General features: G+C 38.4%; 1 protein-coding gene across 3 annotated transcripts in view; it reads left to right on the top strand.

Annotated features, from left to right (window-relative positions):
• The first annotated feature begins 484 nt into the window (after nt 1–484).
• Nucleotides 485–24481, top strand: part of MAPK10 (mitogen-activated protein kinase 10) — a 115393-nt gene continuing 91396 nt past the window's right edge. For 2 of the 3 annotated variants that reach the window (XM_088531620.1, XM_088531623.1), the window contains exon 1: nt 491–622. In XM_088531620.1, coding sequence (XP_088387746.1) covers nt 620–622 — 3 coding nt within the window. In that variant the 5' untranslated portion in view covers nt 491–619. Of the gene's footprint in view, nt 623–4889; nt 5010–24481 lie in introns of all 3 variants that reach the window. The other variant, XM_088531621.1, reaches the window with a different exon arrangement.

Below are 24481 nucleotides of genomic sequence, written 5' to 3'. Positions count from 1 at the left end.
CCCTGTACTGACTGGCTTCCTGATGCAGATGCCGGAGCTGCTGTTACAGAATGCTATTCAACTTCCTGTTGCAATCTGCCCTGTCCCCTGATTCTCTAGGAGATACCGTAGCTGTGCCTGCAGATTAGGCTTTTCTCCCTTTTCTCTTGTCCCCCCCCTTACGGCTCCCCGCTTGGAGACCTCTGTGTGCTTTGACGTCATGTGTGCTCCTTTCAGTTGCCATAGCAGCCCCATTCCCCAAGCTCTCTGCCTGTCTCCTCTGGTAGGTTCCACAATGGTACAGCCAGCATCACGCTGCACAATGGTTTCCAGGCAGTGAAAGAGCGTGATTCAGCAAGCCACTCGCTTCTTGCCTCTCTTATTCCATTATTCTGAGACATTTTGCCTTCCTTTTTCCATTGTGCTTTACCTGCTACCCCAGGCTTTTAATTAGTGCTTTAAAGGGGAAAAAAAATCTGATCCTTTTTTTAATTAACGCTGCCTCTTTTTTTTTTTTTATCACTATTAATAGCCTATCTTTTTTTCTCGGCACCATTTGGAATGTGGTTTAAAAATACCACCTAAAATCGCAGTTTGGGGGAAAGGTTGCTGGACGAGGAGAATAGTTCGCAAGCACGGAATGGTAGGTTGCTGATGCTAATATTCTATGACTAACCTGCTTTTGCAGGGTGGGGTGATGAATAGTGATTGCTGTTTAAAAAATGAGGGGGAGAGGGATGGAGAGGGAGGTTGATGGAGTAAATGGCCAGCTGAAGTGAGGAGGCTGCAGCAGTACATTCGGTAGCCAAAGGACCATTATTTTCCTGCATTCAGGTGTGTATGAGCTTCTCTGGGTGCTTTAGGTGACCAGTGGCAGTGAGAGCGATGCAGAAGCACAGCATGGGCAAGAGGGCATTTGACCAGCTGGTTCATGTAAACAGCAGTGTTGTAGTCATCCTCAGAGCCTCTAATGCTGCTTGCAGGGGCTTTTGCCGGGGCGGGGGGGAGCTGGTAGGGGAATCTTGGCTTGCAATTGGGTAGAAATGAGTGTATTATATGGGTAATACAGGCAGAGCTACATCAAATGGAATTTGTAAAAATAAAGAAGAGGGGATGTTAAGCAGCTTGATGATATAGAGGACACAAGTCCAGGCCTTTTGCAAAGGATATGAATTTAAACAGGAGAAGAAAAAGGTCTGTGCTTGTGCGGGGGTGAAGAGTGTTTGAAAAACTATGTTGATGGGCTGAATGTGGAGGCTGTGGGGTGCTGTTAAAATGGTTTCTTCAGGAAGGCATCACTTCACTGCATGATTCCCAAAGGCAAGTGAACAGAAAACACTGCATTTTAAAGGAAAAGTGTTCATAGTACATCTAGGGCAGAAATTTTGTGAAAGAAAAGGCAACAATTTATAGACACTGCAGTGAAATCAGCATCGCTTTGCAGGGAAATCATTTGACAAAAAAAAAAAAAAGCCCTATTGCTGTAGGGAGAAATGTTTTATTCTGCATAAAGGCCTTATAAATAATACAGATTTGAGTTGGATTAATGAAGTGTTAGAGCATATTGCTTAATAAGCAAGCTGTGCTGCCAGTGAAGCACAGTGAGCATGTTCCATGGCATTCACATCTTGGGTGCTTGTGAGCTTGTTTACATGGGTGCTTTTTGCTGCATAGCTTCGCGATACCCTCAGTGCAGGCTTGCCTTGCTCTGATACGCTCAGTGCAAGATTTGCAAGAGACCCACTTAAAAATGAACCAACGTGATGTGAAAATGCAAACTTTGTAAATGGAAATGAAGACATAGGGTGGGTGTTCTTTTTAAGGGTAAGGTGTATATTAGCATGTTGTCTATGATCAGATGGAGTGTGATATGTGTTCATCCACATCCCCCCTCCTCCTCTTGCTTCCTGCAGTCAGCTTGCTGGAGGACACAGAGCCTATCATGCAAGTCAGCTCTGGAAAAAGAGAAAGGTTAACATATAGCAGGGGGTCCCATGGATTGCCCTGGGCTGTTTCTCTCTGCTCACATGTAAACTCTCTTTGGGTACCTTAGGGGACAGTGAGGTGCACTAATCCTCTTACCTTCTAGCCCTGTTTCAGAACACTATTTCATAACCCCTGGCCAGGGCTACTAAGGAGTGAAGTGTTTTCTGGTGTTTCTGCTATCTGTTCACTCTTCATACTAGAAAAGGTGGCTTAAAATTTTGTTGTTCTTTTCAGTTGGCTAGACAAAATTAATTTTTTCTCTGAGGACACAGATGTGAATGGCAAAGGTGACTGAATCTCAATCATTAAGCAGTATTTTCCCTCCTGGACTCAGTGAGATGTGTTCTCACATTGTTCTATCCTGCTGTTGCAGGGATAATTTGTTGGGATCCTGTTGTTATGATTTTGTTCAAGAGCTTTAAGATCACAGAGATGTTTCTAAAGGAGGTAAGAGCAAAAATAGCTTAGTGGGAAAAATGAGTTGCCCTCAGCTGCCTGTGTGTCTTTTCAATAACAGAAAATGTCCCCCTCTTTGTTATAAAGATTCATGTGTGCTAGAAGGGTTATTTTATGAGCAGACCTTGGGGATGCATTTTCATTCTGTGAATTGTTGACACATCTGCAGCCATTATTTAAAAATATAATAATGCCGGATCAATAATGGCAAGGCGAAATACCATCCTGAGGTGTCACGGTATGAGATCAGGCTTTTAAAAACAATGAGAGTGCTATCTCCCCACCATAGTATCTGGCATGTTGTAAGGTCCAGTCTTAGGATGCAGTCAGTTACTGAGCTTGTGCAATTCAGCGGAAAGCTGTGCAGGCCTAAGCGAGTTACTTATAAGCATCATTCTTCCCCACAACATAACTTTTTCTGCCCTGTGAATCTTAATAAAAGATTAAGATGCGAATCAGAGAAAAATCCTCAGCTTTACCTCTGTGAATGTCTTAAGTGTAATTCAAAGCAGGAGACAGCTTATTTTTTATTTTTTATGATACCTGAACAGCATAAAATATCATCTGATCTGGTTGATGAGTGTTCAAATCAAAGCAGGTCTCTAATGTGTTCATTATGGCAAGCCTGTGTAGACAGGGAGCCTTTCATTCTTCTGGTTTCATTTTGAGCTCATAATAGCAGTGCTAGAAACAATGACTTAGAAGTGTCATGACTGCAGTGTTAACCATAGTTGTTGTTGTGCTATCTTGTGAGGAGAAAGGGAGAGAGTTGTTTGCACTGCAACACCAAGTGGAAATGCTAACAGTCTTCCCACATTTGTGTTCTGCTCCCCTTTTTCTATGGTTCTTGCAAACTCACTGTTATCGGTTGGGCCATTTGGAAGAAAATTCTAAGAAAGAGCAAGGGTTTTAAAGCAAAAAAAGTTGCCTTTGTTTTCAGTTCTTGCAGCACCATCTGTGGAGACAGACAAATGAGACAGACTTGCAGAGAAAGATAATAGCTTTTGTATTCAAGAAACCTTGTTGAAAACCAAGTACCATTTCATTAGTGTGGAATCAGGTGTTGGGGTTGTTTACTTTTTTTTGTGTTGTAGTAATGAGATTCAGGTATAGATCAAAAGCAATATAGAGGATGGGACAGAATTTAATTGGTCCTAGTCCACTGGTTTAAAAGTTTACAACTCGTCAATACATTTTCTGTGAGTTGTGGTGTGGTAGTTTGAGGAGCTGTTTTGTCTACTTCTCTAAGATAGCAGGAGGGGAACTTCAGCCTTGGTTTATTTTGTTTGGATTGGTTTTTACTATACTGTTATTAATAAAGGTTTCTGTATATGAACTTAAAGTGGTAATGGAGTGTTCCTCTGTGGAAAGGATGTGAAGATCATGAGACTGTCTTAGAGTGCCCCTGGATGCTGGAAGCATAGGATGGATTGACAACACTTTGCACAGGTAGAAAAAAAAAAAAAAACGCAGCTGTTAAATTTCTGTACTTCCAGACTTTACTCCAAGGAAAAGAGATAGATGATTGCATTAGTACTAACCCTTGCTGACATAGCAGTGATGATGCTGAGAGAGAAATCTTACACCGTTTTAGTCTCATGTACTCGCTTTGCACTGTGGTTGGCCTTTGAAATACCGTATTACAGTCCTGTCGATTTTCATATTGGAATAAACAGCTTAAGGTAGAAGACTCAGAAGAGTGAAATAATGATTTCAGTCTAGTTAATATCTGTTTCACGTGTGTTTTGCAATAGAAATATGTTTTGGGGTAATGGGGACAAGTAATTTCAATGGGACTTCAGAGAGCCTGAGTGTGTGCAAATCTTAGCACAGTTCAGCAAAACATCATGGATCCTCTCGCATTAAAGAGTTGTTTTTACATAAGGATTTTGAAGTTTTTAGTCTTACTATCAACTTCCACAGTTAGGTATCTGCCTGCCACTTAAAATATGCCACTGATTTTGTATACGTGGAGTTTTTGATTAGTGTCTAGACCAAAATGGTGCCAGTAATGGAAAGTAGCAAGTGTATTAGCAATTGTCAAGAGCAGGTACTGACTTGGCTGTGCATTCTTTGTTTACTCCTTTTATTTACTGTTATACCATCCCAAGTCTTTGTATTTATTGCTTGCACTATATTTTCAGGTGGTCTGAGAGTTTCCTAAATGCATGCGCAAAAACTCGCAGATTGGCAGTGTCAGTCCTTCTTCCACATAATAGAGAAGTGATTACATATGATTTTTCAACTTGTTTTAGTGAAAATTTCAGATCTTGATTAGTTGTCTCTCCCTATATCCAACCCCACAGATATCGTTTGCAACTGCATGCATTTAGTTCTGAACTGTATTTTTTTTACGCAAAGCACTATAATATTGACATTTCAGGTCAGCTTACGTTAGTGATACTATTTTGTGTATATCTATCTTCAAAGACTATCAACCAGCTATTTTTTTTTTTGATTTTGTTTAGGGCTAGCATTAGAAACCTGTCGCTGCAGCAGGCCAGATTCAGATATCAGCTATGGCAACCCGTGCATGAAGTGGATTTCTCTGAACCATTTCCAATAGCCAAGATATAGCACACGCTGTGGTGAGTCAACAGTGGCATGCTTTATTAAATCTCACTTATTTGCAATAAAATAGTGCTTAATGCTAAAATGCATGCTGATATATACATGTTATACATATATACATAAGCACCCTGTACAACTGAATTTCTCTTCTCATGAACATATGCTTGAACAAACATTTCTTCTCATGAACATAATAAATGAACACTTGAAATGTGTTCTATCTGGGTTCCACCTGCAATTATTAGATGAGGCATACTAGTAGAGTGGTTTTGGGGAAGAAAATAAATGATGCATGAGGTGTTCTGAACTTGATGTATCCGTTGGTGCAATTGTTCATAACTATAGTTGGTCTTTTACCTTTTGCATAGGGAAAGGAATGGAGTCTTGTGGCGCAGTCTGAGACTAGCTGACATAAATATATTAGTTCGTGGACAGAAGAATACATTGTGAGACCAGTGCAAAAAACAAAAACAAAAAAAACCCCCCACTAATATTTGAAAGAACTTGTGGCTTTAGGCATGTAAATCTGCTAATAATTTTCTCTAAGATTTCCAGTCTAATATTTGATGCTGGTAATTTCTTCCAAGTTAGATGATGTTGGTTTACTGTGAAGATCAGATGAACTCTCTTCATATGTTTCATGTTATCTCTTAATAGATGTATTTTCAAGTCTTGTAAATATAAGGTAACCAGGCTTCTATTCAAACAAGCTTACGTTAATTGCTAGGTGTTTGCTAGTTCCACTGACTGTACTGTACAGAAGCATAAAGAGGAAGCTATCAGCTTTACAAAGCTGCAGAGGCAAGTTGATCTTTAGACTTCTGTGATTGGAATTTGGAAGTCGATGTCAGTCCTTCTTCCAGGAGCTGTTGCAGAAATAGGCTGTAAATCTAAGTGCCCAAAAAGTGTTTTACAGTTTGGGTAGGAGGTGCAGCTCATTTTGTTTGCTGATGAAGCAGTGATTGTAACATGTGATAGAAACCTACTGAGGAGACACGTGACTTGTAGAACAGTAACGGCTTAAGTGCTCAGATAGCTTGGCATCTTCATCCTTAATAGAGATTCTGAAAAAAAGAATTGAACAGATGTGAGTTAAATTAATGGAGTTGTGCTTTGGAGTAAAATGAGAGAGAGAAACTAGCAAAACGGAATATCTTGAAGTCCATCAAAAGGTTTTAGTGTGCTGTTTAGACCAAGGGGTTTCCCAGAGAGGGAAATTGTGTTGGACATGAATAGTATGTGATGAGAACAGTTTGTGATAAGGATGTTCACATCCTTGATTAGTAGAAATCCAGGGAGAGAAAGGTCTTAAATTCTGTAGAACTTAGGAACATAATAGTAATGCTGTTTAAGTTCTTACATGTTTTAAGGTATGTGATGTTTGTCCTAGGCAGTTATTTTTACCAAGACAGCTTTAATCTTGGTTCGATACCTAGATGGTAAAATCTCTGAAAGGTAGCCTTTCCTACTTCAATGGGTTTGGCTCATTCTTGACTTGTGATGAAGTCCACAGCCACACAACCTCCTCTTTCCCCTGCCCCAGAAGTTTGTGTTTTCAGCAATGTATAGGTAGTATGCTGTTTGAAGCAAACCAAGGGGTATATAATCTAGTAAATATGGACTATTTTTGACTGGATAGGTGACAGTACTGTGCAGTATTACATCCCAATCAAGGATTTAATTGGCTCATTTATGATGAACGGTATTTAATCAGACGTTGCAGGAATTTTTCCCCCCCACGTTGTACTGTGGGGGGAAAAACAATAATATGATTAGCCTGCAGTAATGGAATTTCAGTTGATATAAGCATTAACACTTTTGATATTGCTGTGTCTGCAGAAATAGAGGAGTACTTGTAGCTGTTCTTTAAGAACTAGCTGGGCGAGCATAATCCTATCCTTAAAAACTTTACACTTAGTATATGCAATGCTGAATGCTGATTTCTTGTTCTTTCAGAATACAATGGTACTGTTCTCTACAAGCTGTGTGACTTGATCATTTGTCCTTCAGGTCACCAAGATAGACGCCTCTGCGTTAATGTTGTAGCTGTTAATATTAGTGTATGCTGTTCCAAGTGTACACCAAAGGCTCTGTTCAGTCTTATTTCTCTGCAAGTTAAATGCTCGTGCAAGTCACATCCTTCAGCTTCGTTCGTTCTAATTGAGTTGTATTTCAGGAGAGGTAATCAGTGCAAATGGAGAGCAGAGTTTCAGAAACTGTATATGACAGTAAGGAAAAGAACTAATGTTTGTTTCCTAAGAGATGTTTTAGGTAAATTTGCCCAAGGAAGTTTTCCTCTTGGGAGGAAACTTCATCAAGCATCTGGCCTTTATAATGAACTTATTTATGTTTCGGAAATGAAGTACAAGCACACAAGGCAAATACATTTTGGAATGTGGCATCTTGATATGCAAGTGTTTATGATAGTGTTGCAGATTTTTTTTTTTTTCCAGTTCATATTGGCCTTATATGCATTCGGATCAATTTGAACATAAATTACATGCCTTGTAGAGAGGCCTGTTCATAAAAATGCCAACTGCAGTCTTTTTACATGAAATCGGAGACCGTATCTAAAATTTAGTATTTAATTGTCACAGAGGAAATATGTTCTTTTGCCACTGTACAATAAAGCGTCTACGTGACAGGACAGAAAATCTTGTGAGATGGTCGGGAAAAAGAATTGATTAGAGAAGGCAAGTATTTGCCACTATTCATCATAAAAAGGGTAATTGATGAAAAAAACTAGGGTATTTTATTTAATGTGAAGGTACTGTGTGTTGTGGCTGGTTGGAGTTTTGCCAAGCTAAGTCATTTTGGTAGAAGCCAAGGGGACGAGAGGCTAGATTTGAGATAGCTGTACAACTGCTCATGCTACTTGGGATACATTAATTGTAGTTATGTGAACACTTAAACTTTGAGGATGTCTTTTTTTTTTTTTTTTTAAATCCCTAGAAAATCTTGGAATCAGATATTTTTGTAAGATTTAAATACAAATGAATTTTTGAAGTCAGCCTGACCATAGTATATGTTTAATAACCGTGGTGGTTTAGTATGCTTATGCGAGACCTATAACAGAAAAGAATAGAATTTTCTCTACCTGTATCCCTGCGTCTATGCATGTTTTAATTGAAAAAAGGCACTGCACATTAGTATTGCTGTGTCTGTTTTTATATAGAACTGATATCTAAAGTATTACTTAAAATATATCTATGTTAAGTTCTTACCCTTTACTGACAAGGCATATGTAATGAGCATTTCTCTGGTGGGAACCTATTTTCTTAGCATATTTCCAAAAGTGGGTTGTGTTCTGTTCTGGTACATATCTGACAATGTTTTTCAGAAGTGACCTGTAATGCTTAATGCATGATTTTTTTTTGACCTTACTTCATATGCTTTGAGGAAGTTTCATTTTATTTTTTTTCTCCCCAAAAAGGGGAGAGAAATTGAAGTAGGAAATAGACTTCTGGTGAAACCACACAATTATCTTTTACTTTAATCAGAACTTCTTTAAAAAGAAACTGCCTTGCTTCTGATTATATATAGGGTTACTCTTTTTTTGGTGTGTCTGTGTGCTTTGTCTTACAAAAAAGAACTGTTATGCATGATGTTTTCTTTCCCTTTAGAAAGCAGAAGTGTTCTGTGTTTAATGTTACTACTAACTGTTCTGATTCATATCCCTTCATCCTCCACCCTTGTTTTGTCTTCAATATTACTGATCCCTGCAGCATGTAAGATTAGTATTTTAATTAAATGATACTGAAATGCTGTGTTGTCGACTCTTTCTGTATTTGGGCTTCTTAACACCCTGGGCTCAGTCATATGCATGTGAGAAAATATGGGCATTCTTTTTGATAAAAAAGTAGGCTGAAGAAAATGAAGCTTGAGTATGTAAAACCTTGAGGCCTCTGAACTAAACCATCCCACCAAGGCTACTACCTAGTGATACTTCAGGATTCTCAGGGCATATGACATAATTTCAAGATGTTTGGGGCTGGCAGATTTAAAATGTCTTTCAGAGCTTGCTGAAAGATGGAGATTTGCTATGTTCTCAACACCTTTCAAGGAATGGACTTAGCTATCTTAATTCCTGAAAGTATCCTAGTGCCTAGTGTTATCTACGAATATACCAAGTGAAGTATTTGCATTACCACTGTATTTCCTTGAGTTGCTGATGGAAAGACTAACACTCAGACAAGTTAAATGTTTTGCAAGATCCTATTCCCATTTTAGAGAAGAAAAAACCACCATAATTGTGGCAAAACTTTATGGGAGCTGGGTGTTATACGAATACTTTTTCAGGATCTGAACAACTGAGTAGTTTTGCTGTGATCCGCAGAAATTGTCTTAAAATAATTGGAAGATCCTGTGAAAGGTCATAGTTTCAGAACTAGGGTAGAATACCCTAGAAGCATCAAGAATAAATGGAAATGTCAGATCAATAACAGAAGGCCCAGATGATGATGCCAGCAGAAAAATAGGAAAGAGAACAAGATGACAATAAACTGGTTTTCATTTATGGGTATTGCCTATGTATCAAGATTATATCAAATGCTGTGAAGTATTTTGTAACCACATGAGGAAATCCTGTGCCCGCTTACTCCCTGAATCTTGTCTCTGTGGTGTGCTGACTCTGTTTTGGTAGGTTCTGTGGTTACCAAAACAGTCTTCTAATTGCAGAGCGCATCAGCTAGAGCAGAAACCTGTGTATACCATTTAATGCCACCAGCTTTTCTTTAGCTCACCTTCTGCTACTTCTTGTCTGAAAGAATGGGAGCGTTGATAGGAATTGAACTGAGTTTTTGTGGGGACAAGAATCCATAGTACTGATAACATCAGCTATATTGTAATGATGTTTACTCCTGGAATGCTGCAAGAATGATCATTTCCTAATTATGACACAAAAGAATAAGGGTAATGAAAAACACGGTAATAGTGCGATGTGGCACTTAGCATGGTAAAGCCGTGGTTCTTCTCAACAAGTGTTGCGTGGTGGGATTTAGTATGGCAAATGAATGAAATGACATAGGTCAGTAAGCATGTTGGAGGACTAGGTAGAAGGCTGAAGTTATCTGGAGTTTATATCAACTCATTAGACATCTGCAGCTCATTGACAAGCCCTAAAGTGTTCTTGTGGTTTTAGGTATAAACTCTTGTGTACCAAGACTGGTGAGAGAGAGAGGGTTGCCGGCTTTGGACTTCAATTGTGTATTCTTGGCATGCTCTTCATTCATCATGAAATTAAGGCGAACTTAACTCTGAGTTTGAGGAGTAATTATTAAGTAGACCTTCTTGAGCTACTGGATGTTGAGTAGTCTAGCTTTGTTTTGTCAGAATTATTCAAACTTAAAATTTTTAATTACTTCAAAGAAGATTATTTAAGAACAGTCAGAAGCTTCACAGGAATTGTCTTGTAAAGGCTTCTGGCTTCAGTGGCACTATCTGAAGGCTTTGGGAAAAAAGGGTAACAACTAGATAAGTAATCATTAGGGCTTCTCTGACTGTGTCTTCCCACTTCCAGAAACCTGATGTTAACCTGATTTCTTGAGACAAGCTATTCTTCTTTTAGACATTCTCATTTATATGTGCACAGTTTTTGCCCATATCTTGGTTTATCGCTTCATTTCTGGTGTGAAATGAACCTCTGACAAAGAGGTTTCGTTTGGATTTCAAATGCTGATTTTAATTCATTTCCAGTGTAGATACTGGTCCTATTCTGTAAACAAATGTGGACCTGCATGGGACTCATGGCAAAGCTGAGGGAGCATATGAAGTATTACAAAAATGAAATAGCACCCTCACAGGAATTACTAATTCATAGCAGATGCAGAATGGTTGCTAGAGGTTAGTACTAAGGTTAGTACTGAAGGTACTCAACTGAAGTAACTTATTTTCTGCATAGCTTTTTAAGAGGGCTGCTATCCCAGGTTGTTTCATATGGAGAAAGGCAGCATGTGAAATTGACTTCCTACTCTGCTTCCTTATTGTCTTTGTTCCAAGCAGAATGCAGCCTCCATTGGCCCTCTGGCTACTGCAGTGATTCTCTTCAGAGCAGTGCGCAGGATGGGGTGAGCCGGTGTCTCAGTCAAACTGAGTCACGACTCCCTGTTCTAGCCTGTTAATGGTGCAGCTTCTGCCCTGAAAGGGGGAAGGGAGGGGTGGGTTGTTAGATTTCAAAGCCCTTAGAATTAGTATGTGGAGGAAAGGAATTAAGCCACATTTCCTAGAGTGGACATGAAAGATGATTTTGGTTGTGCAGTGAAAACAAGTCAGCCTCCCTACAATGGTATACTAATGAATGATCTGATTCCTGTGCCCTCAGATTTTCCTGGAGTTATTTTTTTTTCTCTGTCCATAAGTTGTTGATACCAATGGTAGTCTTTGACTGTTTACTTTTGCTGCTTCAGCATGGTCCAAATAAACCACTGAGCTGCATTTAATAAGATAACTATTTATTTTGTGGATATAAAAAGGTAAAGCAAGCAAAAAGAAAAATGCTAATGCTACGCTTCCTGAAACAAAAAACCTTTTTATGCTGTTCCATAAATAGATCTGCACAGCTTAATTGCAAATCATAATGCTATTTAAATGTCTACATTAATTTTATGTTAGGTTTCAGCCATCAGTGTATGGCTAGATATTTTTATGGCACCATGAATGCTTAATTTCCAGTTGTAGTTGGAATTAATTTTGTTATCTATTATCAAGCTATGTGAAATCTCTTATGTCGAAAGACTAACAAGTGCCTATGCATCTGTACAAATGCAGTAATCTATAAATCCTTTCATAAAAGCAATGTTTTAAAGGTGTTGCTTACTCCTTAATAAACCTATAGTGTCATTTTCTGCTGTCATAGTTTAGAGAAAAAACACAGCCATCTTGCTTGGTTTTCACTTTTGCAGGTTGCTATGGCAGTTGCTAATTAAGAACCCATGTAGGCTCAAATTCTCAGTGTAATGACATTGACTTCAGTGAAAATTTGACTTAAACTATTTGAGCCTTGTGGTGTGTACATCTGATTTAGAGTTGCTGTTTAAGTTGCACTGAGTCGATTTGAGAACGTTCTCTGTGTTATTAGGTGAGTACTGAGTTTCTGGTTTCTCCCCTTTATCAGAGCTTTATTACTGAGCATTTTATGTCTAATGAATGAGGAGAACTTAACATTGAAATGCACATGCCTAAAACTATATCACTTATGAAAGTATTGTCAAAACTAGTATATTCAAAAACCACCTGAAAAATAAACTCAAAAGTTAATTTGTTTTGTGAACTTGTAAGAGACTTTTGAGTATGACTTAGTTATTTTGAAAGGTGTATATCTGAAAACCAAAAGGAGATAAAAGCCTCAGACTCCAGAGGGAAAAAATGCAGTAAAAGGTTTAAGAATTTGTAGCCATGGGGTAAATGTTACTTGCTAATTTTGCTGAGAATCTTTTTGTGGGTTTGGTCCATGATGAGCACACTACAGCATCCTTACAGAGTAGATTTTTCACCTGAGAGAGTATTTCTCAGGCCATTTCGCAGAATCACAGAATGCTTAAGGTTGGAAGAGACCTCTAGAGATCATCTAGTCCAACCCCCCTGCTCCAGCATGGACACCCAGAGCATGTGGCACAGGGTGGCATCCAGGCAGGTTTGGAAGATCTCCAGAGCAGGAGACTCCACAGCCTCTCTGGGCAGCCTGTTCCAGGGCTCTGGCACTCTCACAGTAAAGAAGTTCTTCCTTATGGAGATTAAACTTCTGTGTTTCAACTTGCAACCACTACCCCGTCTCCTGTCACTGGCCACCATGGGGAAGAGTTTGGCCCCATCCTTCCTACCTTCACCCCTAACGTACTTGTACATGTTGATCAGATCTTTCCTTTTGTTGTAAATAGTTAACCCTTTTCTAGTTGAATAATTTAACAAATGCTAAATTCATGAAATAAAACAGAGTCCTTGAAGGATAAGCAACCTTTTTAATATGTTTTATTGAATCTTAAAGGTGAATCAGTTTTGAAGGAGCTTTTGTCCTAGATTGTATCTTCCACAAGCAAGTATGTTGCCCGGGGTCTTGTGCCCGTGACACATGGTACTCACACCTGGCCAGCTTAAAAGGTTGTTCTTAAAAGATCTGGATACCAGAAAGTCCCCATGACTGGGCCAGTGCTGCAGACAGTGGTAGGGTTATGCAGACGGGCAGCGTAATGGAGACATCTGAACTGTCTTTGTGTTCTTGGCAGATAAGCTGCAAGATTTTTTTTCTTACAGTTAGAGGTTTACAAACTACTCTGTCATTACCAATTTGTTTTTTGTCAATAAATGGAAAAAAAAATTCTACAATATTAAAGACCATAAGGAATATTTTTGTTGTTGTTGTTGACACTGATATTGTAATCTAAAAAAGCTGCACACTACTCTGACTTTTCTTTTCTCAGAGGCCTTTCACACTTGCGAAGCACATCTTGTGATTGTGTCCTGTGTTTTTGTTAATGATAACGGAGTTGGTTACACTCAAAGTGTGGCTTCTTTTAAGGGCTTTACTAATATCCAGGACCAGATCCCATGTCATGGCTTGCAAGTTTCAGTAACAAGAGGAAATTGTGAGGACAAAAACTAGGAAGAAGCTTAGACTTCATTACTCTTGAATCTCCTTGCAGAGTCATGATAGCACAAAAATCAAACTCATTTCCCTTAACACTGCAATATATCCAGATGTAGGTCAGAGTTAGTGAACACTACTTAGATTCCCATTTAGACAGATGTTGATAGTTGAGTTCCCTGTTCTAATATAGAATTTATTATTTATTCTTTTTGCACAAAGATCTGTGTTATGTTGTTACGGGATAGAGTTTGATTTTTGTGCCATCATGACTCTGCAAGGAGATTCAAGAGTAATGAAGTCTAAGTTTCTTCTTCCCACCTGCAAACAAGCTTCAGTTGCCTTTAGTATTGTTGCGTTAAAAGGGAGAAGCAACCTAACTATGTAGATAAACAGGGTACAGGGCACTATCCCATTTCCAAAGTGGGGTTAGAGCCTCTTGATATATGGTTGTCACCTTCACTGACAGCCTGTGCTAGCACATACATCCTTGCTCCCTTCTCCAGTAATGCCTTGTGCAGAGTTATTGTGCATTTTGTTATTCACTTTGTTGGTTTACAAAGCCCAGCTCAAGTTTCTGCTGATCTTGTAGTTTGAACCAAATCTGTTCCACCACCTCCTGCCTTCCTTCCTCTTCCACATGAACACTGCGCTGTTGCAGACTTTATGAACTTTTCAGCACTTGGATTAACACCTGTGTAATTTTCACAACTAATGCCTTGCTCTTGCAGAAGTTTTTCCAAGAGATTCTGCTACCTTGCCTATGAAGAGTACTTGGTCTTGTTCCCATTTTTTTAATGTTTCCTTCAAAAAATTCAGGTATTACATACCAACAGAGAAGCTTACTGCTTTAGATGATGGTGAATCATAAACACTAGGTTAGTTGTCTTAGCTGTCTGTGTGTTACAGCTATAAACTTTTCTCAGTTTACTGATGTACTCTTTTTAACCGAAATGCTTCCAAAATACAAATGAACTACATGTTTTCAAAACACACAACCTCCTAGCCTTTCCCTTGTTTGCTGCAGATGTCAACAGTGCTCTCAGTTTGGATTCCAGGGATGAAATGGAATCCTTTCAATTTCAGTCACCACAATTACCGATATTTTGTCTCAACTTGCCTTTGAATTCCAAACAGATTCAAGAACTGAATTATTCTTCGTTCTCTGCCTCACTCACTGTTTTACCTACTCTGGTGCTGACTTGTATGCATCCCTTCTCATTGCTTTTTCACCTCTGTCCTTTTCAGCACTTGTTTTTGATTCTTCTAATATACATTGCTATTTATTTTAGTCTGTTCCAACAAAAAGTTTCACATTGGGTTTTGAGACCAACGTGAGGGGGAAAAGTGTCATCAACTCTACCCCTTTCCCTATGAAAGGGATTGCTTCTGTCTTGTAGTTTTCCTTGTGTTGTAGCTCAGATCTATGCTTTGGGAAGACTGCATTACATCTCTAAAGGACAAGCGTAGGGGCAGGAAACTAAAAGGCTGATAGAAATACAGTAAAATGGAGAAGAAAGTAAATAATAAATGATTTTAACAGCCTTGTTATGTTGGGATTATATCTGTTTGCGTTTCACAGACAGCACATGAAGATCTTTGTAACATTGACTACATCTAAGCCTGATTTGTAAGTGCAAGGGCTATATTGCTACCCATAGTAAATAAAGCTTGTTTGTATTCATGGTGAATAGTGTTAGTGTATTTCCTGGTATATTTCATGCATGTGCAGTAGTAAAACTTCTTCCTTTCTATTACCCTGTATTAATATAAAGATAGCGTCGAATGCGATCTAAGTAATAATGTGATGTTCAGTACTGAGAAATAGTACAACCAGTGAACTTACATTTTACAATTTGAATCTATTTAACCCCATAGTAAAAAGATTTATTTGGGCTTGGAGGTGCTGTTAGTGTAGTATATCATCAAAATTAATAAGATTTTCATTAAGCTTTTAGTATTGTATGAGTTAAGGTTAAATATTGTTCTATAATAAATAATGCAAGCATTTCCTTTTCAGTTAGTGTGAAGCCTAAAATATATATCTGCCTACTAATCAAGACAGGATACGCTGCCATTAAATTGCTCATATTTAGCATCAGAAAATGGTGTTGCTTTGATATTAAGCTTCTTTCTCTACACTTAATCATTATATTGATTTTTCTATTAATGTTAAATGTGAACTATCTAGTAGTGGCTTCTCCGTAATATACGAAATGGAGTGTTATTTTACTGTGTTTCTTTTTTTAAAGTTACACTGGAACTTACTGCATTTTTTTTAAATATAAAATGCTGTGAATTTCAAAGCTGTTTCCTCAGGGCACGGAACTTGTCTACTTTGTACGTGCGTGGTGTTTCCCACTGTTTTACATGCTGTAGGATTTTATAGTTTGTTTCTCTATCACAGTGCATCAGCGAGGATGATATTTGCATTGGCTTGCCCTCTTTTCTAAATGAAAATAACGTGCTATAAATCAAAGCATCCTTTTTCATTTTGGCGGTGGAAGATTTAAATTAAGTCAGCGAATAAATTGATTCGTCCTTGTTTGTAATAACTAAGTGTTTGCAAAATGTCAAGTTTGTTACTGAAATGTATAGTAACCCAGTATAAGCAAGGCCAAGGGAAAAGGGTGCAGAGCAAAGCTGAAGGGTGGGAATGCTGAACTGTGCTGTTTTCACAGTGCAGGACAAGGTAGTTTCGATGCTGTGTGAGTGATAGTACTTTTCTCAGGAGACTTCTTCATATGGTCAGTACTACTGACCTTATATTTAATGTGCCTCACTGGTAAATGTGTTACCCTAGCCAAGCAGTGCAGAGACATGGAAGACAACATGTATGGTATTTACAGGAGAGGGTGGGTGGGAAACCCTCTGCAGCGAAGGACAACATCTTTGAAAGTTTTACCGAGAGAATAAGTACAGCTAGTAAGTTGGGCTTGAAATAGCCATTTAGGATTCAGACAGTAGGAGAATTTGCTGAGTCCCATAGTATGGTCAAATCACATCAGGATCCCGTTGTAGTCCTCTGGCCATTGACTACTGTACTGACAATGTTCTGCTATTCTGACTCTGGTCTGCTATTGTATATGTAAAAACTTGTGTTTCTTTTTTAAGTCAGGACTTTTAAGATCATGAAATTTAGCATATGTGAACTATTTCTCTCAGCAGTCAGTGAATAATGACTGTCGTCTTTGGCTCTTCCCAAATCCTTTGTGCTGATGTTCATTTCTGGTTAGCAACTACTTACCTGTCCCAGTTGCTGGATTTGAACTTGGGTTTTGTTATTTTGCTGGAGCTTTTCTTTACCTCTCTCCCCTCCCCAGCCTGGTATTTTGTTTCATGTCAGTTTGTTTCTGAGAGCCCCTTTTGCTTTCTTGTTTTAGCCTTAAATCGTTATTCTCTTTTAAAATGATTTGTGAGCGGTATCTCATTTAAACAGATTTTTGTGATGGGTTATTTATTTCACATGAGATACTGAAGTATAAATAGACTGGAGGGTGGAGGAAACCAAGGAGAGCGAGTTTTGTTTTTGCTTATTGTATGTTGTATATTGTGTGTATGTATATATTGTATATTGTATGTATTGTCTATTTGCGTATGTTGCATGCATTAATAGAGCATCAGATCACAGAACATATTTGCAGAAAACTTAGAAAAAATGATTTCAAGAGATACCTGCTGTGACAAATGTTCTGTATTAGATATAGGCAGGATACTTTACCTAATCCTTCTTAGTAGGCCTGTATCATCTTCAGTATTGTTATTTTGCTAGTTCTGAGTCTTACTTTAAGCAGGACGTTTAAGAAAGGATTTAAGAGCTGTATTTCCTAGGATTTGTGTATAACGTTGCAAAAAATCTTGTTACAAATCGTAAGTTATTTTGGGGAGTTACCCTGTTCAGTTGACCTGCTGTCTTTCAGGTGAGGGATTGTGCAGATGAAAATTCAAATGCATGGCTTAAATTAGCATATAGCAAATAACAGAATCTTCTCTAGAGTGTTTTTTAATTGCGGATCCACTTGCATGTCACTGAATAAGGTAAGAGTTTTTGTTTTTTCCATGCATATCAGACACCAAATTTAATTTTCATTTTTAAGGTGGATAATAAATGTAGCATTTAGAAAACTGGGGATTACTGATAGCAAGATGCATATAAAATTACGTTTTGCTTTAAAGCGATGGAGCTCCCAGTTCAGAGCTCATTTTTTAATATGCCTGTGTTAACACACAGTATCACACAGCATTTAAACTTTAATAAGCTTTGTATCAACCTTGTAAAAGAAGTTTATTATTTCCTTTTGACAGTTGTGTGATCAGAATAGATTGTAGGTGACTTGTTCTGAAGTTGCACATAGTACCACTCCTCCAGCAGTGTGGATCACAATGTTATAATGCAGATACTTGCATAGAGTCTTCAGTGTTTAATAACAAAAAGTGAGCAAAACAATGCTTAATGTACAAGAAAAAAAAAAGACTTTGTGCAAATAACATTATCTACTGTGTCTAAAAGTGCATGTATCTCATTTTATCTGGGGGGAGGTTTGTTTGAGGTCTTCTGCCTAGCTATTTGCATAAGAGTAATAGATTGCTTTTGAACTTTTCTGATATGTAAATATGGACTCTCGACTTTCAGCTGTGTAGAGGCTCAAGACGAGTCATTTAAATTTGCATTGCACTGCTTTTTGTGCAAGGAATGAGGGCTCTGCTTCTGCATAGATTAAGAATTGAAGAGGTCCTGCTTGAGCTAAGGCCTGCAGTGGGGTGAGTATGAAAGGTGTGCTGGTAAAAGGGGAATGGCAAATCTATCACCTTGCATCTTCCTTGTTATGGGACGGAAGATCCTTGTCTGTGATCTAGCAATTGGAGCTAGCCCCTGATAAAATGCCCAGTTAAGCCTGGGTATGAAAGACCTCCTGTGTCCTCTGTGCTTCACAGAGCAACTGCAGCTTCCTCTGAGCAGGTTTTGTACTTAGCTCCTCGACTGCGTTTTCTCTGTTCAAAGCACATGGCGTTGCAAAGGGTATGAGCAGGCAAACAAAACGGTCTAACATCATTTGCACGTTAACATTGTGAAAAGTCACTTTTCTGGTAGGAAGTAGATCCATTGAAATTATCTAGTTTCATTTAATAAATCAAGAATAAAGACAGTGAATTTGCTGAATGAAATAAAAGCTGATCTCTCTCTCTCCCCATAAGTGCATGGAAAATAGATATAACCAGCTGCCTTCAAAAATAGATTCTAACCTTTACCACAGGGGGAAATGCAGAATAAAAAATTACAGCTGCATCCATGCCACAGCAGGAAAACAATGAAAAACCTTCATTCAGAAAAAGATTTAAATAAAACAATGAGAAATCGGGAAAAAATGAAAAGAAAAATCATAAATGGCCATAAAGTCATCCGAAAATTGAAAGGTCCGACTCTTGGGCAGAGAAGAATTTCAATGTGTCCAATAACAGTTTGTGTTTCCCTAATTAAGCTACTCTATGGGATTGCTTGTCATTATTTCTCACAAGTGTAATCATAGTACTTAGAGCATATGTGTGGAACTCACTAATACGAAGTCAATGTCATTCATATTGATCAGTAGCTTTCCTGAGCAGTTTGGTTTGTCCTCTATCACTGATTTCTGTGTATCACTGAAATACAGCAGTTTCCCGTCATGCAGAGAGAGGCATGAGTGTTGCGCTGGTAAAAAGCCAAGTAAGTGACAGTCATTAACCTAGGCCTCCGACCAGACTTCTAACGCTCTTCACTCTGCTGTGAGGCACGGCATGCTCTTCCCTGTGCTCCCCTGCTTACTCATGCTGATGTGTGTGCTGCACATACTGCCTCATCAGTGGTGCAGACAGCAAGGCTCTGCTTGTTCTTGCACTCAGTATCAGCCAAACCTGCCCAGAGCAAGTGTGAAATGCACTAGTCACGCAGCGCTAACACAATGGGTAGCCTTAATTTCAAGACGTCCTTTGGTGTGAGGAAGAAAAGGGTTTTTTGCATCCCTTCAGATGGCCGGAGATGAATTTTTCTTTTGAGTGTCCCCTGAATGTGGGTCCCAGTATTGCAGGGCAGTAGCAGAAGAGGCTCTTTGATTCAGCTTATAAGCATGCTGCAGGTGTTTTTGATATTTTTCTGTACATACAAATTTGAATTAGACATTGTATAGTATAAGCTCTGTAAAGTAAACAGGAGCTGTTAAATGAGACATGCTGAAAGTCAGAAGGTTAGAATCCGAGAGGAAAAGGAATGAGGTCGCTCCCACAGTGGATGGTCAGCATTACTGCTTTATCAAACCAGCCATGTATTTTAAGAGGACTTCAGTTCTTCACAGTTGGTAGGACATAACTTACTAGCAAAAATAAGGAGTTCTGTATACAGTGGATGTTTGAAGTGTAGTGACACCTGGTTTCTTGGAGGTTTGAACATCTTTGTTAATACATTAAGAAATGTAATGGAATTGCTCTAAGATATCCTGTTATCACTAGATATGTTTATGAGATCTCCTCTTTCATTATAGTGATCTTTAGGCTAAGTATTCTGATGGTCAGGTGGCAGTTGTTGGATTTGCTATAGAAATGAGCTGCCAAATTCAAAGCTATGAAGGACATACTCATCATATACATGTACATCCCAATGCCAGCTAGTTGCAGGCTGGTGAAATAGGGTAAGTAAATCTCATCTGAGATAGTGGAAGTCAAACTGGAGAAATTAACATCTGAGGACATTAGTAGAATCCCGTGAATGTAGTTGAGGATAGCTAGATGACCAATAAAGTGTCTTTTTTCATATAGTATTGAGGGCACTTAAAATTATCAGACATGATTAAATGTAAAGTGATTTTAATAACTCTGTTATTCATTATCTCTGTATATGTGCATGCATACATATACATATATCTACATGACATTACACTTACTGGTGGACTTTTGAAGGAGTACTTCAGCACTGAGGCAAAACATTGATTTGGTACTGTAGGCAAAATATCCTGCATACGAAGGGCTGAAAAGATGCTTCCACATATAATTATACATGATGATATAGTATATTTAGATCTGTCTGTCTAGAAAGATGTATGTTGTTTAGTGTATTCAGATTTGTCCATGTGTGGTAAATTCAAAATTACAAAATACAGTGGAAATATTTTGACATGACTGAAGATCTGTGAATTTAAAAGAGTTAATTTGTACCTTAGGAGTTAAGGTATTTTTGGCAAGTATTTAACTCCCTTGTACATTAGAATTTTAAGTGTGTAACATATTTAGCAACATGTGGCCCTAAATTAAATAGTAAATAGAATTTAAGTTCAAGCATATTAATACTTGACCCATAAATGATTAAAAGAGCAGTTGAGACGCTGTTTAGTTCCTGACTACAAATAGCACTTTTAATTTTTAGGAATGAATAATGCTAACAAGGAATAATGTTCCTAATGGGAAAGAATGTGATTATTTTGCTGTGTTGTGTGTGTTAGCAGTACACTACAGGTAATTCTAGTCTGGTGCTAGAAGGACTAATACGGGAACTTGAAAGTGGGAGAAGCAAGATCAGCAACATAATCAGGAAAGAGGATTTTGAATTGACAAAATTCAAAAGCAGAAATAGCCCACCTGCGTTCTTAGTCTGCAGTTTATTTTTAACTTTGAAAAATTCAGTGTCGTGCATCACAGCTCTCTCATTGCACTTACAGAAAACACAGTATTCAGCTGCATTCTGTCACTTCTCTTTGTTTTCTTGCTACTATCAAGAATATTTCTGTTTCCAGTAGTCTCCACTGGACTAAACAGAGAGGGCTCCATTTGACAAGGTAATTGTATACATACTTAGTTTTAAGCAAATGAATCATACTGAAAGATCTAACTTCTAAGTACCTGAACAGTGTCTTAATCAGACTATTCAAGTGCTTAATTTTAAGCACAGCTTTAAGAACATTACCACATGAGGCTCGAAAGTGGGGAAATACAATTGCAATGCAAAAAAAATTTTTTAGAGGCAGAAATGAGTTCCTTTGCAATGTATGTCTGATAGCCTCCCACATGCACAATTGTATTTACATCATAATTTTCCCCAATTTTAGTAATATCATCATGTTTGCAGGTTAAAGTCCTAACTGTCATTTCTTCCCAATATCTGAGAACAAGAGTGAGAGAAAAAGCCTAAGTCAGAAACAGAGCTTTTCATTATTAGATGTCAGACAACTATAATCCCATCTGTGTAGACTTACAGCCAGGATCTGGGTCATGTGAAATACTCCCTCCCCCACAAACAGAAGCCCTCTAATGATTATTCATGATTAATTTTAAAGAGAGCACTATGACGTGCTGCTAAGTGATAGTATTTTCATTTTTAGAATCCCTCCCTCTAAACAGTGTTTCAAGCAGCCATTATTATAATGGTCCTGACAACTCCCTGATTAATCCTCATCCGTGTGGGTCAGGTACTATTAACACTTACCTGGTCAGAGCTCGATTTTGACTACTCTGGGTCTGTTTATTCACACATTGTCTGAATGAAGTTGTCACATATGTCATAGTGTCAAGCCTGAACCAGCAACCAATTTCCACTTTTTAATTTGTTTTCTGGCAGCTTTTATGCAGAGTGGTTCGCTGAAGATGGTGATGACAATTTTCATTGCTGGTGCCAGTGTCAGTTGCTGTTTAATTCCTTAAGTATAGATGTTGGTGAAGTATCTGTCGTTGTCATGAGACAGTGAGGTGTCTCCTGTTGAGTTTGTCCCGATACTCTCCACATGTCTCTTCAGAGCTGGGCTTGAATGTCTGTTCTGTGTAGACGGTCTTGACCACGGTAGGTGATTCTGCTCTCCTGTCAAGAGTGTTTCTCCTGCTCATGTTGGTTGCTAAGCTGTTGCCATAAAGCGTTTGCCTTGTTAGTCAAAAAAAAAAAAAAAAAAAAAAGGCCTCTGAAAAGCCTTTTGCAGTTTCAGCTGGAGCAGTGGCTTCATCTTTACTGTCAGCTGACCAGGGACCATTGAGTAGGTGGCCCGTGCATTTGATGTGTTTTATCATGATCTAGATCAAACTTCTACTTTACTTCTTACCCGGTTGATTTTTTTTTTTTTTTTTTTTTTTTTTTACTCTCCTCCTCCTTCCTGCCTTCACGTCTATTACAAGTATTCTGTTCAGTTGATTTTCCGATGCAATTTTCTAATATCTCTCATTCTTATCTGGATGACGATGGGTGTTTTAGCAATTTGTCCGCACTGAGCGTCTGTCTGGCATGAGAAATGAGGAGTGTCTCAGGGTAGCCTTGTGAAGATGTCTGAAGCCTATATGGATTCTATGCCTGCTATCTCTTTTTTCAGGTTTTGCCAAACTGTCATCCCATAGAGTAGGTGTTGGCTTCAGCTGTGAGCTCTTTTTATCAGCTCTGTGGGTACATTGCTCTATGACTGCAAAGGACATACTTTTGTAGCCATGAGCCATGTATAACAGTGCTAGGAGAGTGATAATACTGAGTTTATTCTGAAACTCCTCTACTTCATGATGATTTTTGAGGATTCCGTAATGGCTCTTCTTTTGTTGTCTTTTGTTTTGGGCATCATCCTTTATAGCAAGGTGATAATGCATTTTAGCTTGAATTGTCTATATAAATTAAATTAGCATTAAAAATGCATCAGTGACAAAGAGCTGAGGAGCGAACTTGTTCCTGCTTGTTGTCTCTGGTGGAGGTTTTCGCTGGTCACTCTTTGATGGTGTCTTTATGCTGCAAATACAATGATTGGGTGACTTTTAGATACTTGAGATCTTTTCAGATGTAGAATGCGAGAAAAATTTAAGCTGAAATTACAAACCTGAAACACATATGTATTCCTTTTGGAACTGCAGTATACTATTCTCTCACTCCAGCAGTTTTTCTTGCCCAGCGCTATGATTCAGAAAGGAGCTTGCAGCACAGAACAGGAATGTGTCTGAAGTTTAGGGTTTCCACACAAAGATTTTCCGCATGCTGAGAGTGCCTGTGTCAGGGTGAGGACCAGGGCAATTTCCAGATGGCTTGTAGTGTTTGCCCTTTTAAATCATAGTCTGGGAAGCCGTGTACTATGAGAATAATCTTAAACTGTGATACCTCATACAGAAGAGTAGCATGATCACATCTCAATTGAGCAAGCATTTGTAATGCTGGAATTTAGGCAGTTTTGTGGCTTTTGGTATGGAAGGACAGTTGATTTAATTTTCTGCATTTTTGCTGTGGCTTCAAATACAGAACAGGTTCTGGCTGGCTCTGTGCAATTACAGGGTGGTCCTAGTTGATTTGGATGAGCTGTTCTTTGTTTGCTTTCACTTGGCCAGTTTTTCCTTCCCTTCCCCTGAACCTTCTTTTTCATAGCTCATGGGGGGAGGGTGATTAGTCTGGACCCTTTTTGTTCTTTTGATTTTAGCAGACTTGGTAACTATGCATTGCTTTTTGCATCCGAAATCAGGCATTCTCTTTAACTTTTCTTTTTATGTGGTTATCAATCACTCTTTAACTGTAGTTCTGCTTAATTTCTTTCTTTTTTTTTTTTCTTCTTTATTTCTTCCTTTTATCTCAGATCTGTCATGTATCTTACTATTTTTTTTAGGTAGAATTTTGACCAGGATTGGTTCAAAAACAGCATTAAGTAGCCTTATATCCTCAGGAAAAGAAAACTATCTCTCCTGATAAGTCTTCCAGTGCCAGATTTGTTCTTGATAGCTTTACAGATAATAGCAAAGTCAAATGTTGCCGCACAAGGGAAATATTGATCATGAATGTGAACATTTGTGTTACACTTAGTAATGGTAGGCACTACAGTTCAGAGTGCCATTTAATTTGATTTTTCTAGCTGATGCTCGGCCAAATATGTACTCTGTCTGCTGTCTTTTCTTACTTTGCTGTTGTGTTCAGCACAATAGTCGGTTATAAAAAGTTAAAAT

The sequence above is a fragment of the Tinamus guttatus genome, unplaced genomic scaffold (genome assembly GCF_059628265.1).
Source record: "Tinamus guttatus ecotype Peru unplaced genomic scaffold, ASM5962826v1 Tinamus_guttatus_pri_ptg000423l, whole genome shotgun sequence".
Lineage (NCBI taxonomy): Eukaryota > Metazoa > Chordata > Aves > Tinamiformes > Tinamidae > Tinamus > Tinamus guttatus.
This window is presented reverse-complemented; position numbering and strand designations above follow the sequence as displayed.